Raw genomic sequence first — 20,110 nt, forward strand, 5'->3', positions numbered from 1 at the left:
GGAGCCAGGCTGCTCAAATGCAGTCTCTGGCTCATGAAACAAATGCAGGTATGAACACAAACGGTGCACGGGCTGCACCAATGCAGTCCCCTTGTGCGGCTGCCTGCAGGGTAGTCCCTGCAGAACACTGGATGGGCACCGACGCAAGCAAACACAAAAATGAATGGTGCATGGGCTGCATCAATGTAGTCCCCGTGTGCAGATGGATGAATGGATGCAAAACACGGTGCACGGGCTGCTCAATGCAGTCTCTGTGTGGCTGCCTGCAGGGTAGTCCCTGCAGAACACTGAATGGGCACCGACGCAAGCAAACACAATGGTCAGCGGGGCTGCCTGCAGGGCAGTCCCCGCAACTTGCGCGATGATCCTGGCCACATGGTAAGGGATGGAATGGGGCAAATGCAAAGAAGGGCTAGCAGGCATGGGGTCAATGCAGAGGCAGGCAGACAAGGCATGGCAAGGCAAGGCCGGCACAGGCCGCTGTAGCAAAACACAGGCCAGCAAGTGAAGCTGGCTGGCCTCTTGTCTCGTTCAAGGAGGTTTGTGGAGGGAGTGTGGTGGTGCCGGCCGGTCTGAAGGCGGGCTCGGACCTACCCTACTGTCTCCCTCCCAACCTATCGCCTTTGCCTGTCTCTGTCCATACCCACTCCCTTAATTTGCAAAAATCAAATTTAGCCCCATCTTATTTTTTTATTATATTTTTTTCTTTCCTTTTATAATTTGTCTCCCTAACCCCCTTTATCGTCTCTGTCTGGCTAACCTATCATGTTACCTAGCCTACTCCCAACCCCTATGTTCCCTTCCTGGAGGGGAATAAGGGAGAGCTAGCATCCTGTCTTGAGGCCCAATGAAGCCTCAGAATGGCCTCCTCAGACTTCAGCGATCTTCTCAAGGTGGGTCCAGCGGCCCACAACGAGAGCGAAGGGATGGATGGTGCGGAGGGGTACACTTTCCTATCTACCCTAATATTTATTAACTTTTAACTACCCCGGGGCTTTCCAAAAGCACCTGTCGCTTAAACTATTGGTTCTACCAACCAAGATTCCCGTCGCCTGTGTTGGTGCCCTCACAAATTTGGGCCTTGCCCTTAAATTTTCTCTCATGCCCTCGCATGGTCTCGTAGCTGGGACACGTGACTCCCTTGGCAGGAACGACCCTCTGCCGATTCTCCAACTATGGCACCCCCAGGCCCTGCAACTGTCTCCGAGCCTACCAGCTCCCTAAAACCTGGGGAGTGCCCTCCCTCGATGCTCACGTGGCAGGCTGGTGCCACGGGCCCATTTCCCCAGGTGCCCGTGCCCAGTGCCCACGACACTGCCCACGTGGCTATTGGCGCTATGGGCCCCGCATCATGCGGGCCCACCCGTGCCCACTACACTATCCCAGCCCCCCCCCTTGGGCCCTTGGCCTCCCGCGGCCGACTAGCCCGGTGCCCGGGGTGCCCACTAAGCAATACTCACCATTCGCAGCCACGCTCCCAGCCCATCAACAGGACCCCTGCACCCCTCAAAACGGGTTTCGAGCCTACATTCCCACCAACAGCAAAACGACCTCCATTTTGTCAATTTGACGAACCCACTAACTCGCATTACTCTGACCCCGGGGTCCCTTGGATGGGAATCACTCCTCCCCCCAATCACTCATCGCACCATACATACCACATTCGCTCCATACACTCAGGCCCGCTGGCCCTCACTCAGTCATCAAGTACATTTTCCACTCTTCAACACATATCATCGCTGAACACTGCTATTCTTCTCACGAAATCCCTCAACTAACTCGTGCTCCCTCGTTATCCCTTAAACTAGTAGCACATCCTTTTACTCTACGTAGCTTAGCTATGTCCCCACTACACACTCACAGTCTGTCCTTGTCTCCAAAAATCCCATACTCCATCCTAAATCTAAACTAAAATCCCTCTAACTAATCCATTCCACGGGCCCCATGAGGACTTGCCCCTGCCCCATGAAGCTGGTCGAACTATCACTAACCCTTCCCCCTCACTCGTGGTGTTTCTGTGCCCCAGAGACAGGGGGGTCTTCCACCCCTGCCTCGGCTCGTGTACTCGCAGCAAGGCTCTGCGAGCCTTGCGCCTCTGCGGGAGCGGCTGTTCCAGCTCCGGCTACTCTGGCAAGACGTAACCATGAGGGCGTAAGATCGCCCTTGTAGTGTCTTAGGCGATCCACGTGGACGATCCGGGGGAGGGCTCGTGGTCCCATTTTAATTTTAAGGACCACGTCACTGATTTGCGCCAGGACGACCCCCGGGCCCTGCCAAGGCGAGGTCAGCTTCGGGCATCTGCCCTTCCTCCTCCGGGGGTTGAAGAACCAAATCTTTGCTCCCGGTGGGTACTCACTCACCTGGCTCCGGTGGTCGTACCTGCGCTTCATCTTTATAACCGCCTGTTGGAGCTGGCGGCGAGCGAAGGCATGGACTTTTTCCATGCCTTCCTCCAACCGACGGGCATAGCCCCTCCCTGGGGGTCTGTCAGGGTGTTCAGGCATCAGACCGCACAGCAAATTGAGGGGGGCTCGCAGCTCCCGTCCATACATTAGCAACGCCGGACTACAAGCGGTGGTCCCATGTTGGGACGCACGATATGCCATCAGGAGATACGGGAGATGTTCGTCCCAGTCCTACTGATTATCGCCGGTGAACAGGGCCAATTGTTTGATCAGGGTCCTATTGAACCTCTCCACCATGCCATCAGACTGTGGTCTCAGGGGCATTGTTCGGGTTTTTCGAATTTCTCGGAGCCTGCACACCTTTTTTTAGCAATTTGCTCTCAAAATTTCGCCCCTGATCAGTGTACAGCTCCTCGGGAATCCCGTACCGACATGCAAATCCTTCTATGAAGGCCTTTGCCACAACCCCGGCTTCCTGGTTGGGAAGGGCAAAGGCCTCCGGCCATTTGGTGGAATAGTCCATCATGACGAGGATGTATCGATTACCTCGGCGAGTGGGGGGCAGTGGTACCAAAATGTCCATGGCCACTCGCTCAAGGGGTGCCCCAACCTGATGTAGTTGGAGTGGGGCCCTCATCCTCCGTGCTGGTCCCTTTTTGGCAGTACAGGCGTCGCATGCTCGACACCAGTCCTGCACATCGCACCCCATGTTAACCCAATAGAACTGCTGGCGGACCCAAGATTTTGTTTTGGTCCTGCCCAAATGGCCGCCGGCGCGGATACCATGCACCTGTTTCAAAATTTGGGTCTTGAACCCATCAGGGACTATCACCAGCCAAGAAGTCCTCTCTGAGGGAATGTCCACCCACTTGCGATACAAGATTGTTGTCCCTCATTTATAGGGTCTTCCACTGAGCCCAGTACGCCTTTGGAGGTCGATGTGCGAAGTTTGAATGATACGGCAGAACGGCAGACATTGAATGATATCTTGAAGAATAAGGGCAAGGTATTTGGACAAGTGGAGAAGATCGCGAGGCCGGTGGTAAGTGTGAAACGCGTGAAATATGTGTCCTTTGAAGATGTCGATGACGCGCTCATCATCTGGTTTCGGCAAATGTCGGCTCAGCCAAGTATTCGGTTGGACGGTGAAATGTTGCTGCTGAAGGCACGTAAATTCGCTGCGGACCTCGGGCATGATGATGCCGAGACCTTGCCGATGCACTGGATAGACAGATTCAAAGTGAGGTGGGGAATCGGCAAGGTCAAGAAGTGCGGCGAATCCAGCGGCATGGATTCGGCAGTGGTGCATGACTGGAACGATGGCAAATTGAAAGACATCTTGGAAAGGTATCAGCCTTGGGACGTGTACAATGCCGATGAGACTGGGCTTTTCTGGCAGATGCTACCAGAAAAGTCTCTGGGGTTCGTTGGTCAATCCCATCATGGTAATAAGCAGGCGAAGATCCGTGTAATGCTGCTGCTTGGAGCCAAAATGGATGGCACTGACAAGCTGCCTCTGTATGCCATCGGGAAAAGTAAGAATCCCCGAGCCTTCAAAAGTGTGAAGCACCCGCCTGTGGCCTACTCAGCGAATAAAAAGGCATGGATGACTTCTGCCCTGTTCGAACAATGGTTGGTGAAACTGAACCATCGTATGTCACTTGAAAAACTCAAAATTGCGTTCGTAGTTGACAACTGCCCCGCTCACCCTGCATGTCAACTGGAGAACATAGAACTTGTATTCCTCCCACCAAATACTACCAGTCGCACTCAACCAATGGATGGTGGCGTCATCAGAAACCTGAAACTTCACTACCGCCAGATCCTTGCCAAGCGTCGCCTGAATGCAGCAGATGAGGGAATCCCATTCAAATGGGATTTGTTGGATGCCCTGATAGCTGCCAAAACCCCATGGGGAAAGGTCTCCAATGTTACCATCGCGAACTGCTTCCGTTCGGTCAGGTTCATCAATGCGGAAGATGCGGATCGCAGCGCCCATGAAGTTGATGAGGAGAGTGATGACGACCATGGAAACCAGTTCCGCAACGTCTGGGAAAGACTCGCTGAAATCTTTGGTTCAGACGCGATGCTCTCATTGGAAAAATACATCAACGTGGATGCTGAGTTACGCAGCACCCAACAAATGACTGATGCAGAAATTGTGGATTCTGTGAAGAACGTCTCCGATGATACGGGTGACGTGGACGATGTGGACATTGTTGATCTCGAGGACTCAGGGGAGACATACATTCCAAACGCGCCTCCAACTATTCGGGAGGCATTCGGCGCCCTGGATGTGATGCGCCGATACTGTCTTTCGGTGGAGGATTGCCCAGACAACATCATGGAATACAATGACCGGTTTGAGTCCTTTCTCATGCACCAGATACCCAAGAGTTTGAGGCAGTCAAACATAATGGATTACTTCGCGAAGGAGTAAAGGATCGATCGAGCTTAGTGTTGAAGTCCGATCATGGTTTTATATTGGCTTGTTTTGTACATTACCGCACTCACTTACACATAGGCATTGAGTGGTAATCATCACCACGATGACTGTGTGTCATGTAATTTGTCACCATACCATCACCGATGGTAAATGAGTTGTCTTACAGTTGTTCATTATCTTTACTTTTGATAAACTGATTCATGAATTCCATCTTTGCTTGATCACTTTCCAACTCACCAATGAACCCCCACCTATGCCCCGAGGATTGTGTTTCCCTTTTGGTACAATAGCTGGCTTAGAGATTGTTGCGCCCTCTCACACGTATGTGTCCAGGCCACGTACGACTTCATCCTTCACCCCACAGTCATGAATGTTCGCATACGCGTAAATCGTCACACGTCTAAGTCGTCACTTTTTTCTCAGTCCCGATGGTGACGACTTACGAGTAGTCTACAGTATATGTATATATATATATATATATATATATATATATATATATATATATATATATATATATATATATGTTTTTTCGCATGTATATGTATATATATATATATATATTTATATATATATGTTTTTCGCATGTATATATATATATATATATATATATATATATATATATATATATATATATATGAGGTGTGTTCAAAAAGTATCCAACCTTAATTTTTCGTTCGTAAACAAATGAAGCGTGGTTTGGTGCACGTATGTAGGCGATCCTAATTCGTATGCGTGAATATTTTCCCACCTGCACAAGGTGTCAGTCGCCGACAGACCGCCGATGAGTGAGGAACTGTAAGTGAGCGCCGTCGGATTTTCGTTTTTGACAAAATGACGGAAAAACTTGAACAACGCTACTGCACCAAATTTTGTGTAAAGCTTGGCGATTCCCAAGTGGAAATGATCCACAAGATTCAACAGGCCTTCGGGAACGAAGCAATGGGCACCACACAGATAAAAGAGTGGTACAACCGCTTCAAAGATGGTCGCACGTTCTGGTAGGCCCTCAACATCCTGAAATGAGAGCGTCATTGACCAAGTGAGGACCCTGCTGATGCAGAATCGTCGAATCACGATCAGAGAACTTGCAGACGAGGCGGGTGTCAGCATTGGATCCGTTCATTCCATTGTGACTGAGGATTTGGGCCAAAGCTGCTAACGATCGAGCAGAAGCAACTCCGTTTGGAGATCGCACAGGACATGCCGGAGATTGTGAACAGTGATCCCAACTTCTTCAACACAGTGATCACTGGCGATGAGACCACAGTGATCCGTCATTTTGTCAAAAACGAAAATCCGACTGCGCTCACTTACACTTCCTCACTCATCGGCGGTCTGTCGACGACTGACAGCTTCTGCAGGCGGGAAAATATTCACGCATACGGGTCATTCCATGTCAAATCATCAAAGAATCTGCCGTCATCTCTCAGATTTTTGTAAAACTTTGGGAACCAATTGGGACCCATGAAAAATGGCAAGAACTCAAATATTTTTGCTAACAGCCTCTTAATTAGTGAGATACAGACTAACGAACTTTGAACTAATTAGCATGATGTCGCAAATTCAAATGGCCATATCTCTAAAAGTATAACAACTAGAGAGCTGGTTTTGGTGTCATTTTAAAGGTATTTTCATGCCCTATGAAATTGTCTGGACAACATTTTCCTACCTCCAACCACAAAAAAGTTATCACAAAATATAAACTTCAATCGTGAATCCCCAAAAAATTTATCCTTCAAATTTCCTCAAATTCATCCCAGAGGTACCTTATGATGTCACGAAGCTTCCACATAAATTTTGTGATGGGCACTCCAATAGTTTCCGAGATATGAGCAATAATGTACATGTACGTATGGCATATAGGTTCGAAAATCAGCATTTGTAATGTATTATACAATCAATAAGTGAGTTCAAGTACACAGTGTTCACTAACCTGACTTAGGCTTTCAATTTCCTCCTCAATGCAGCAACAGCAGCACTTGTTTCTTCCCCTCAGGCCCAGTTGAAAATGAAAGTATATGATACTTCAAAGCAATTGATGGTCGTTCCCTGTGTTCCCTGTAATGGCGAGGTTAGAATGATTGTATAATACATTACAAATGCTGATTTTCGAACCTATATGCCATACGTACATGTACATTATTGCGCATATCTCAGAAACGATTGGAGTGCCCATCACAAAACTTATGTGGAAGCTTCTTGACGTCATACAATACCTCTGGGATGAGTTTGAGGAAATTTGAAGGATACATTTTTGGGGGATTCATGATTGAAGTTTATATTTTGTGATAACTTTTTTGTGGTTGGAGGTAGGAAAATGTTGCCCAGACAAATTCATAGGGCATGAAAATACCTTTAAAATGACACCAAAACTAGCTCTCTCGGTGTTATACTTTTAGAGATATGGCCATTTGAATTCGCGACGTCGTGATATAATTAGTCCAAAGTTCGTTAGTCTGTATCTCACTAATTAAGAGGCTGTTAGCAAAAATATTTGAGTTCTTGCCGTTTTTCATGGGTCCCAATTGGTTCCCAAAGTTTTACAAAAATCTGAGAAATGATGGCAGATTATTTGATGATTTGACATGGAATGACACATACGGATTAGGATCGCCCACATACGTGCACCAAACCACGCCTCCCGAGCTTCATTTGTTTGCGCATGAAAAATTAAGGTTGGATACTTTTTGAACACACCTCGTATGTATGTATATATGTGTATGTATATATATATATATATATATATATATATATATATATATATATATATATATATATATATGTTTATATGTGTGTGTGTTTGACGACTATCTTGGACTACTGTGGATATCTTGATGCTTTTTGAATGCTTTTCGTACTCTCTGAACTTAGGGTGGAGTTGTATAAGTAATAACAGAAATGATGATGATGAAAAAATAATCTAAAAGTGATTCCCTTCGTGTTTGTGTTCTAGTGATGAACAGAAATTCATCTTGGAAATTTGCAGTGAAAGCAGGAGGGCGTGTCAAAATGCTGTTTCGATTTCAGTCACAGGATGATCACAAACTGAGTTACCAAAAGGATGATGTCATGACGGTGATCGATCCTCAGTGGAAAATAGATCAGGATTTCACATGGGCGCTCTGTGAGAACAGTGACGGAAAATTGGGATTAGCGGTTTTTAATGACATGGAATGTGTCAGCAACCCACCACAGGTATGCTTTTGATGTTTTCAACATTTAGCAATTCATTAACTCATCATTTTGTCAACATCTTCTACAAGAAAATATTTTCAGATTAATCATTTCTTCCTTGTGCTTGTTATATGTTCACACTTTACCTGATGTATTGTCATGTCAGGCCACATCACATCTGTGACTTCCTGACAAGTATCATGCAAACCTGGACTAACCTGTTCCATGGGCGGGTTGTCAGCGACTAAACCATCTCCCCCACCAAGTTTTCTAGTGAGGAGGGTGTATGATATGGACACCCAGCAGCATGAAGAAAAAACATGTCAAAGGGCAGAGGAGCTCCTTATGAGCCAACGGCCATTCAATCTCGTGCCCAACTGTGTTTGCGGACGTCCTTCTGCAGTTGGGTTACTTTTTATTCGGAGGTTCATTGCAGGATTTGCACTCCGGCCATCATAAAACCCTTCATTCCGCAAAACATTCTAAAAGAATCACAAAAATCTGAAAACCCACTTCGAGGGAGTACCTACTGTGCAGCGTTCCTTCGCATGGCAGCCCGCTGGATTGACTGGATTGGCGCAAACCCTTCGGGCCCCCCAATCTTTGATGACAGAAGGGAAACCACGGGGTAACATTACCGAGTCAGATTGTGGGAGAGTGCGTTGGGGTGGTGCTGAGGTGTCATCCACCAGACGGCGGTCTCCTTGGATTAACGTGAGGCGGTCCCTTCGGGTGGGTGCCTGGAATGTCCTATCCTGAAGAGGATGATGATCACCTCTCTCTGTTATCATCTGAGCTCAAGCGTTTTGACATCGGTATTGAAGCACTGTCTGAGGTTCGCAGACCGGATTGTGGCGAGATCATGGCAGGTGGTTACACCAACTATTGGTCTGGTTGCTCTGATGGTTACCATGCCCAAGGAATTGCTGTAGCTGTGTCCAATATGCTGACTCCAATGATAATTGAAGTAACAGTGGTCAACGAGCGTATTATGAGACTAAGGATTCGTCACTCCTTTGGTGTCATTTCCCTGGTCTCTGTTTATGCTTCGACTGAGGCGAGTGATCTCACCGTGAAGGATGCATTCTACGCCACACTCGAGTCTGTGGTTGATCAGTGCCCCAGGCGAGATACTCTTCTCGTCTTGGAGGATTTCAATGCATCGACTGGAACTGATAGGGATGGTTATGAGACATGTGTTGGTCCCCATGGGTCTGGAACTGTGAATCAGAATAGCACTAAGTTCCTTGACTTTGCAAGAAGTCATAGACTTAGAGTGGCTGGTTCATGGTTTCAGCACCCACAAGCTCATTGCTGGCAGTGTGGCAAAGTAAATTGACCATGTGCTCGTTGATAGTCACTGGAGGATGATCCAGAACTGCAGGGTCTGCCGGAGTGCTCAGTTCCTTAATACTGACCACAGGCTTATTGAAGCAATTCTGAAGTTGCAGCATAAATCCAAGAGAATGGTACCATCCGAGCCGAGGCTGGATGTTAGCAAGCTCAAGGATCAGAGGGTAGCTGAGGAGTTTGCAAACTGACTGTGTGGAGATTTGGAGGGTCTGGGTGCTTTGGGGGATCCTGAAGAGTTGTGGAGTGCCTTCAAGAGCACCGTCCTTGATGTTGCCGCTGGATGTCTTGGAACTCACCGTAGGGCGAAGAAGAATTTTGTCTCTCAAGGGACGCTGGATACCATTGACCAGAGTCACAGGGCCAGGCTGATTGGCAGAGCTGAGATGTTAAGGCAGCTGAGGCGTAAAACTATTCATGCACTCAGCGTGGACAAGGAGGCCAATGTGCGAGGAATCTGTAAGGGGGTAGAGCATCGCCTGTGGTCAAGTGATTCTCATCCTGCTTACAGGGGAATTCATGCATTGCATTCGTCCAAGCCCGTCCATTGGTGTTCTGCAGTTGGAGAAGAGGGTGGTGGGCTCTTTACAGACGAGTCTGAAGTGAAGGTCCGCTGGTCAGATTACTTTGAGTGGTTGCACTCGGCCATTGAGATTGACGTCAGGGGTGTTAAAATCCCTGTTGCTAACCCTCCAATCAACTGTGGTCCTCCTTCGTTTGTGGAAACACAGACTGCGGTGATCGGGTTGAAATGGGTTAAAACTCCAGGAGTTTGTGGCGTCCTTGCTGAACTTCTCAAGGCTGGTGGAAATGCTGCACTCGTATCATTGCATCCAGTTCTGTGCTCTGCCTGGAACACAAGCATCATCCCAGCTGACTGGACGAGGGGCCTTGTTGTCCCTCCCTGGAAAGGGAAGGGTGATCGCCAAGACTGCAACAACTACCGAGGGGTGACGCTGCTCTCAGTGCCTGGCCAGGTCTTTGCTCGGATAATTATTGATAGGTTTTGCCACCATCTGCTTGAGCAATAGCATCCAGAGCAGTCAGGCTTTACACTAAAGAGGTCAACAATTGACCGTATCGTTGCTCTTCGGGTCCTCACCGAACGCAGACGAGAGTTTCTGCAGGGGCTGCTTGCAGCCTTTGTTGATCTCTGTAAAGCGTTTAATTCGGTGTATAGGGATGCCCTCTGGAGGATTCTTGGTCTTCGTGGGGTGCCACCAAAACTGATCGATCTGCTGTCTGAACTCGACTCTCGTACTGAGAGTGCTGTGAGATGTGATGGTTCCATCTGCGACTTATTTCCAGTGGTTACTGGAGTTCATCAGGGGTATGTGCTGGCCCCCACACTTTTCATCACTTGTATGGACCGGATCCTGGGGAGGATGTCAGAGAGATCAAGCTGTGGTGCATCATTTGGGAATGTCAAGATCTCTGACCTTGATGTCACAGATGATGCAGTCATCCTTGCGGAGACTCTAGATATCATTTTGGTGGCCCTCGAGGTGCTGAATGAGGAGTTGGAGCTGCTGGGATTATGGGCAGGTTTCCTGAGTCAAAACTAAGATCCAGGCTTTCAATGAAATCTTGGATGCTGCTATCCTGTCTGTACCTGTTTGTGGTGAGGATATTGAGGTCATGGAGAGATTCACTTACCTTGGCAGTGATATTCATGTCTCTGCTGGCTGTGAACCAGAGGTCAACAGACGTCTGGGTCGGGCCTGGAGAGTGATGAATTCACTGGATCATGAGGTGTGGCGCTGTCGGTACTTGTGCGGGAGGACGAAAGTCTGAGTATTCAGGTCCTTGGTGGTTCCAGTCTTGCTCTATGGATGTGAGACTTGGACTCTGACCAGGGATCTGAGACAGAGACTTCATTCCTTTGGTACCAGATCTCTTCCGAGAATCATTGACTATCGCTGGTTGGACTTTGTGTCCAACGAGCGGTTGCTGAGAGAGACTCAAATGAGATTTGTTACCTGTATAGTCCATGAGCATCAGCTGCGGCTGTATGAACATGTGGCTCATTTTCCTGATGCTGATTCTGCTCACCAGATTCTCTCAGTGAGGGAGCCTCGTGAGTGGAGGAGGCCAATGGGCTGATCACATGCCTTGTGATTGCAGCAGGTTGATTAGCATCTCAAGGAGATGGGGATGGGCCCATTATCTGCTCGGGGGATAGCCACATGGAGGCCCCTGGAGTACTGGTGGAAAGTGGACTCAGCGACACGCTGTTCTGGTGCATGCTCCCATAACTGACCTTTACCAATCGGGCCATAGTACTGCAAGTGATAAGTTTAGGCCTGTCCATATATTTGACACTCCATGTGTTTAATACGTTTCTAGTTACATGGTGCCCTTCTCACAATTATGTAATACTAGTACGGGCCCGTAGGTGCATGCCCGTAGGTGAGTGCCAGTATGTGCAGCCTCTCTCTCAAACCTCGAAAAGGAACATCCGCGGGTCCCCAGCAATATTCCTGGCAAGTTTCAATCGTGCAAAAGAAATAATAAAAAATAAATAAAGAAACATTAATTGTGATGTCATTCGTGACGTCATAGCACCGTGTATTGTCATTGGTCGACAGATAAATGGCCGTAACTTGGGAACCGCTCGTCCGATTAATATCAAACCTTGAAAAGCACATCCGCGGGGCCCTGGCAATATTCCTGGCAAGTTTCAATCAGATCGGACCGTCGATTGTGCAAAAAAAAAAAAAAAACATTAATTGTGACGTCATTCGTGATGTCATAGCACCGTGTCTTGTCATTGGTCGACAGATAAATGGCCGTAACTTGGGAACCGCTCGTCCGATCAATATCAAACCTCGAAAAGGCACATCCGCTGGTCCCCGGCAATATTCCTGGCAAGTTTCAATGAGATCGGACCGGCGGTCGTCGAGAAACTGCGGTCGCAGACACACACACACACACACACACACACACACACACACACACACACACACACACACACACACACACACACACACACACACACACACACACACATTGCTGGAATTATAGATAGATGTCTGAGATGTTACTAAGTTAAATATCCATCAACAAAAGCTTTTGTACAATCGGATGGTTTTTTTTTCTTTCCAGAATGTGTTTTGATCCTCAATGGAATTTCCAACAAACTTGACCTGTGACATACTGTTGAAAATAAATATTTCTGTTTTGCCCAAAGTTTAAAATGTGCATGATGTCTCAGAAACCTATTCCGAGAATTAATACATCAAATCATTTCAAGCATAATTAATAATGCATAATTTTAAATATAAGCATAATTTTGGAAATACGACAGTGCCACAGAGTTGTGCAGAGGTGCTGAAGTTTCTAGGGAGGATAATAAAGGGCAATCAGAGGTGATACGAGTAGGTTGTGTCTGAAAATCCCAAGCTCCATTCGTCCAGAGTTTTATAAATCAGACAGCTGGCAAATAATTATTCCGAATAGTTATTATCTTGTCCACTTCTTGCCTTTCACTCGTGTCCTCACTCATTGTACTCCCATAGCACTTGAGTTGAGCCTTTATGTTTCAGATTTCTTGTATTCAATATATTTCTCCAAAGTTCTGCATTTTACACCTTCTGAAAGAGTCATTTCAAAACTGCTGATGCAATGCTCAAAACTTCAAAGTTGTTTTGCTTTTCAGTCAGAATTAAAATGGCCATGTCTTAAATGCACATTTTTTTTACACCTTTTTGCTGGTGGACGTTAACTGATTGTCATTACAGTTACAATAGTAACTGAAAAATGTCCTCATCATCAATCTTGGCACTTGCCATCTCATTAGCAGGAATCAAGGAGTGGCTATCCTTGCCGAGCGAACAAGAATTTCATGAAAAATCGACCATGGGAGCTGGCTTTGGAAGAAGGGAAAATGTATACCCTGCTGTGGAAACCAACTCGAAATTGGTGGGAGGTTTTAGCTTCCGGGGAGGCTTCAGCTTCCCAGTACGTTGTGTTTGTTTGTATTCTATATTGTGTTTGCAATTTTTAAAAGTCATACAGAATATTTGCATCACAACTTGGACGTAAGTGACATCTTTACAGGTTATTCCCAAAGGACCAGTAAATATTGATGTGGAGAGTGGGAAAGGAATTGTGAAAGTAGTTTGAGAAAGAAAGCAGATTGGGGATGGGATAAAAGTGTTGAGTCATTGAAGGGTCAGTTGTTTTTGTCATCATATACACTCGGTGTACAAAACATTAGGAACACCTGCACTTTACATGAAATAAACCGATCAGGTGAATCCAGGTGAAAGCTATGATCCCTTATTGATTTCACCTGTTAAATCCATTTCAATCAGTGTCTGAAGGGGAGGAGACAGGTTAAAGAGGGATTTTTATGCCTCGAGACAATTGAGTCATGGATTGTGCATGTGTGCCATTCAGAGGGTGAATGGGAAAGAAAACAGATTTAAGTGCCATTGAACGGGGTATGGTAGTAGTTGCCAGGCACACCGGTTTAAGTGCATCAAGAACTGCAATGCTGCTGGTTTTTCATGCTCATCAGTTTCCCGTGTGTATCAAGAATTGTCCACCCCCCCCCCCCCAAGGGACATCCAGCCAACGGCAGGCCAGTGGTCAAAAACGGCTCAATTATGAAAGAGGCCAAAGGAGGCTGACAAGAATTGTGCAGAGAAATAGACAGGCTACAGTTAGTCAACTGACAGTCCAGTACAACATCGGTGCTGAAAGACCCATAAAATAATGCACAACTTGTATTTTTACACGAATGGGGTATGGCAGCCAACGACCGTACAGAGTTCCATTTCTTTCAGCAAACAAAAAGAACTTGCAGTTGTCGTGGGCGATGGAATGAAAACACTGGATACTGGAGGATCGGAAAAAACATTGTTTGGTCTGATGAATCCTGGTTCCTGCTGCTTCACGCTGATAGGAGTGACTCGGGTATGGAGAAAACCACATGAGTACATGTATCCATCATGCCGTGTGTCAACATTGCAGGCATGTGGTGTGATGGTGTAGGATGTGTTTTCATGGCACACATTGGGCCCCTTGATAAAAGTGGAGCAGCATTTGAATGCCACAAGATATCTGAACATCATTGCCAATCAGGTGCATCCCTTCATGGCAGCATATATCCATCTGCGAATGGATTTGTTCAGCAGGATAATGCCCCATGCCACAAGGCGAGGATTGTCCAGGAATGGTTTCATGAACATGACGGTGAATTCTGATTAGTGCACTGGCCTGCCTCGTCACCAGATCTCAATCCAATTGAGCATCTGCAGGATGAGATGGAATGAGCTATTCAGAGTAGAGATCCATGACTAGCCAACTTGACACAATTGTGGGAAGCATTGGAGCCAACATGGACCAACATCCCTGTGGAACACTTTTGACACCTTGCAGAGTCCACGCCACGACAAATTGAGGCTGTTCTGAGGGTCAAAGGGGGTGCAACTCAACATTAGGAAGGTGTTACTCATGTTTTATACACCGAGTGTGTGTCCATTGAATAAATATGTATTTGTGTTCAAAATGTACTTCGGTTCCACCTGCTGCGGCAAAATTACACCATGTCCTCAAATAATACAGCATGTCAGCCATTCCTCTGCCTCTGCCTCTGCTCGCCCAGCAGACCCTGTGTATTTAGTGTTCCTTTATCATATACACTACATGGCCAAAAGTATGTGGATACCTGCTCGTCCAACATCTCATTCCAAAACCATGGGCATTAATATGGAGTTGGTACTCCCCCCCCCCTCCTTTGCTGTTGTAACAGCCTTCACTCTTCTGGGAAGGCTTTCCATGAGATGTTGGAACATCGCTGCGGGGATTTGCTTCCATTCAGCCATAAGAGCATGTGTGGGGTTGACCACTGATGGTGGGCGATTCGGTCTGGCTTGCAGTCAGCCTTCCAATTCATCCCAAAGTTGTTTGATGGGGTTGAGGTCAGGCCTTTGTGCAGGCCAGTCAAGTTCTTCCACACCGATCTTGACAAACCATTTCTGTATGGACCTTGCTTTGTGCATGGAGGCATTGTCATGCTGAAACAGCAAAGGGCCTTCCCCAAACTGTTGCCACAAAGTTGGAAGTACAGAATCATCTAGAATGTCATTGTGTGCTGCAGCATTGAGATTTTCCTTCACTGGAACTAAGGGGCCGAGTCAGAACCATGAAAAACAGCCCCAGACCATTATTCCTCCTCCACAAAACTTTACAGTTGGCACGATGCATTCTGACAGGTGGTGTTCTTCTGCCATCTGCCAAACCCAGATTCGTCCATTGGACTGCCAGATGGTGAAGCGTGATTGATCACTCCAGAGAACACGTTTCCACTGCTCCAGAGTCCATTGGTGGAGAGTCCAGCTTTACACCACTCCAACTGACGCTTGGCATTGCGCATGGTGATCTTAGGCTTGTGTGTGACTGCTCGGTGGTGGAAACCCATTTCATGAAGCTCTCGACGAAAAGTGTTCATGCTGTCATTGCTTCCAGAGTCAGTTTGGAGCTCGGTAGTGAGTGATGTAACCGACTCCAGCCGATTTTTCTGCGCGAAGTGCTTCGACACTTGGTGGTCCCGTTCTGTGAGCTTGTGTTGCCTACAACTTCACGGCTGAGCTGTTGTTGCTCCGAGACGTTTCCACTTCACAATAACAGCACTTACAGTTGACCACGGCAGCTCTATCAGGGCAAAAATTCGATGAACTGACTTGTTGGAAAGGTGCCATCCTATGACTGTGTCACGTTGAAAGTCACTGAGTTCTTCAATATGGCTCATTCTACTGTCATTGTTTGTCGATGGAGATTGCATGTCTGTGTACTTGATTTTACACACCTGTCAGCAATGGGTGTGGCTGAAATAGCCGAACACAGTGATTAAAAGGGGTGTCTACATACTTTTGGTCATATAATGTGTATCCTCAAGTTTTAACTTGACAATTTCTTATTCATAGGATTGACCTATTTACTGTTCTCATCTGAACTGAATGCTTATGATGTTGGGAACCAGGTTCAGATCCCATTTGCTAGTACATGTGCTTGTCTATTGTCTACAAATGTTCTTGTAATTCACATGAAAGTACACTGATGTCTCCGGAAGTCTCTGTCCTGCATGAGATTTATATACAAACTCTTCCAAGAGCCTGAGATCAATGTTAAAGAAGAAATACGAATGACAGCAAAGATAAATAGAAAGCATCTCAAAACGCAAAGCCCATCCTTGTCCTCTTTGTCCTCCAACTTAGGTTGATGAAAACACCAGTTAAAAAATAAATTATATATTTTATTCATTTTTCTTCTCCACAATACCATAATAAAGGTTTGTTATAGATTTGATGACAAAGGCTCAATTCGTCAAAATGCTACGGCCTGAAAATACACACTGAATCTTAATGGTAAATGAGGATTTCGATGAAACCATTTCACCGATGATGTCATCCTTACAATCCTTTATTGCCCCATTGGGAGTAGAATGAGATATGCCAAGTTCCAAATTTTTCCAATCAGCTGTTTCAGAGATGTAATGTTTTAATTTTTGGTGTTTAATCCAAGATGGCTGGCATACCACATGACCTGTGACATCACAATTATCATTAAAATATTCAACATGGGGGATGCTTCTACCACGACAATTTTATGTCACTCGAACAAGTGGTTGCTGAGAAAAAATAATGTTAAAAAAATAACATGGCAAAAAAAGGCCAAAAAAGGGTCAAAGAATAACAATAATAACAAGAAAAAGAACAATCAGACATTGCAGACCCTTGCCAGGACATGTTTTGTATGGTGTTTGTGTTGTTTTGTATGGTGTATTTTGTGTACTGGTGCCCAACTGTGTCTGTGGATGTCCTCCTGCAGTTGGGTTACTTTGTATTAGGAGGTTGGTGGCAGGATTTGCACTCCGGCCACCGTAAAACTCTTCATTCCTCAAAACTTCGGAAAAGCACAACAGAAATCTGAAAACCCACTCCGTCGGAGTACTTCCTGTGATCTGCACTTTGCGGGGCAGCTCTCTGGATGACGGGATTGGGGCAAAGCCATTGGGACCCCCAATCTTTGATGAGAGGGGGAAAACCACAGGGTAACCTTCCCGGGTCAGATTGCGGCCGTGTGTGTCGTGGTGGTGTTGAGGTGTCATCCACCAGACGGCGGTCTCCTTGGGTTAACCTGAAGCGGTCCCTTCAGGTGAGTGCCTGGAATGTCCTCCTCCAAAGAGAGGATGATCACCTGTCCATGTTATAATCTGAGCTCAAGTGTTTGGACATTGGTATTGCGGAAATCTCTGAGTTCGAAGACCTGAGAGTGGTGAGAGCATGGTGTGTGGTTACAACTACAATTGGTCTGGTCACTCTGATGGTTGTCACACCCAAGGAGTTGCTGTGGCTGTGTCCAATAAGCTGACTCCAATGATAATTGAGGTAACACCGATCAATGAGCGTATCATGAGACTCTGGATTCGTCACTCCTTGGGTATCATTCCCCTGGTCTCTGAATATGCTCTGACTGAGGTGAGTGATCTCACCGTGAAGGATGCATTCTTTGCTGGGCTCGAGTCTGTGGTTGATCAGTGCCCCAGGCGAGATCGACAAGGAGGTCGATGTGCGAAGAATCTGTGAGGGGGTAGAGCATCACCTGTGGTCAAGTGATTGTCGTCCTGCTTTCAAGGGGAAATCATGCATTGCATTCCTCCAGGCTTGAGCTCAGCTTGAGCTCACAAAGCAAGGTCCAGGCATCTGCCTGGGGGATGGCCAGACGGAGGCCCCTGGAGTACCGGCGGAAAGTGGACACAGCAACGCACTGCTCTGGCGCATGCTCCCATACCTGACCTGATCTGTGTATGGGTGTCTTGCGTAATAAGTGACATAACTCAAACTGCCACTTTATAATTGCTGGCAGTGATGGCTGCATACGAATACATCCCGTTGTGATGCTACCCCACTTTTACCGGACACCTGACACTGACCGATGACGTTTATTATTATTCAATTGAATTTAGAATGGGATTAAAACATATTCAAATCGAATCAAATGGAAGACCAAATAGGTTCTGTCCTGCATTGGAGTCATGAGAAGGACCCTGAACAAGCAAAGCAAAGATGAAGTCATCAGGAGGAACCTGAATGGGATTCGGGTTTCAGATGCTTATCCTCTTCCCTCAAACCCATTCAGGCACAGCCAAGTGAGCCTTATTCAACAAAAAATACTCCCTGATCAAAAAAAAAAATAACTCGGATCAAAAAGTTAAATAATCCTCGTTGCCAGAACATGCATCTGATCAGGTTGAAATTTAAACGTGTATTCCCTATCACTATGAGATCATAATTGTAAAGTTTCATTTCGATCGATGAAGCGGTTCAAGAGAAGGAATTTTAAAAAGATTTTCGCTTAATCCAATATGGCTGCCAGACCATATTACATCGACTATTCATGAATAACCTGGTATCCTCAAGGCTTGGGGAACATGTGTGAAGTTTCCCTCAATCTCTCCAGCTGTTCTTGAGAAGAAGATTAAAAAAAATAGTTTTTAGGGTAAATCCAATATGGCTGCCAAACCATGTGACCTATGACATCATATGTGTGAACGTTTTGTTCCTCATGGATAATAACTGTAAAGTTTTGCCTTGATCTGTTCAGCCATTTCAGAGAAGATTTTTGAAGGTTTTTTTTCTTTTTATTTAAAAAAACAAGAATATGGCTGCCGAATCACATGACCGATGACATCATCTGTTTTTTTTCTATGCACCAATTTGGCCCTTGATGACCCTCAAAAATGTTCATACTGATCGGATGTAGCGCTCTACATATGCAATTATTACGGCATCACGAAGGCACAAATGACGTCATAAAATATCACACATTCCCCATGAGGAGTACTTGGCCCCTGGTCCTCCAGAAGAGGTTTATTTGTATTTAAATGTCTGGAAGAATTTCTGCAAGAATAAGCTGGCCACATTGCCTGCATGAGAACTTATTGTGCCGACCTCAAAAGAACGACAGGCTGAGTCAACCCCACCTGGTCTTAATTCAATGGCTGAGCAGGATTTGAACTTGGGACCTGAGGATCCCAAGCCCACCACCCTAACCATTAAGCCACCATGAGACGTACAGTACTATCAGACCCCGCCATTCACAGGGGATACGTTCCTGGAAAATTCCGCAAATAGCAAATAGGTTCCTGGCGGTTCGTGATTCATGAGGGGAAAATCAAAAATCCCATGGAAAAACATGAATACACCCACGAAAAACCATGAATGTGCACGCAAGAAAAAAAAATCCTGCAAAAAAACCATGAAAACGCAAAGCACATGGCCGCAAATGTCAAAACAGGTCTCATTTTATAAATTGTGGATACACGGGGTCCCTCGAGGTGCTGATTGCCTGTCAGTCAAAGGCCTGCTTGCACAAATGTGCAATTCAGTCTATCACAACCTGCTTTAAAATCTTCCCCAAAAGATCAGAGAGGTCTTCAACTTGTACATCAGAGAGAAACATTTGCTCAATAGACATCCCTTTTGAAGGATGTAAGCACGATACATGACACGGCATGTGTTGCACTGCACCAACTGAATAAAATCAAATCCAGGAACTCATCGGCCAGGTGTCCCTGGTGACAGCAGTTAGTTTACCATGTCTGAGTTATTCAGCTGTTCAATACAATGAATTGTTTGAGTAGACTAATGGAAATGTATTGCTGTTGATAAAGATTTTGAGCCTCTGGTATACAAGTTATTATATTTTGGTGAAAGTGCCTTCCATA

At 46.2% G+C, this 20,110-nt stretch overlaps 1 protein-coding gene across 7 annotated transcripts in view; it reads left to right on the forward strand.

Annotated features, from left to right (window-relative positions):
• The window catches only part of LOC147018337 (uncharacterized), a 74,856-nt gene that overhangs the window by 9,497 nt on the left and 45,249 nt on the right, over positions 1–20,110 (forward strand). For 6 of the 7 annotated variants that reach the window (XR_015062332.1, XM_085897907.1, XM_085897903.1 and 3 more), the window contains 2 exons: positions 7,805–8,046; positions 13,175–13,335. Coding sequence is in view for 6 of the 7 variants with exons in the window: in XM_085897907.1 (XP_085754033.1) it covers positions 7,805–8,046; positions 13,175–13,335 (403 nt within the window). In the remaining variant the exon portion in view is untranslated. The remainder of the gene's footprint in view (positions 1–7,804; positions 8,047–13,174; positions 13,336–20,110) is intronic. The other variant, XM_085897905.1, reaches the window with a different exon arrangement.

This window comes from Eptatretus burgeri, chromosome 10, assembly GCF_056783735.1.
Source record: "Eptatretus burgeri isolate ZD-2024b chromosome 10, Ebu_testis_v1, whole genome shotgun sequence".
NCBI lineage: Eukaryota > Metazoa > Chordata > Myxini > Myxiniformes > Myxinidae > Eptatretus > Eptatretus burgeri.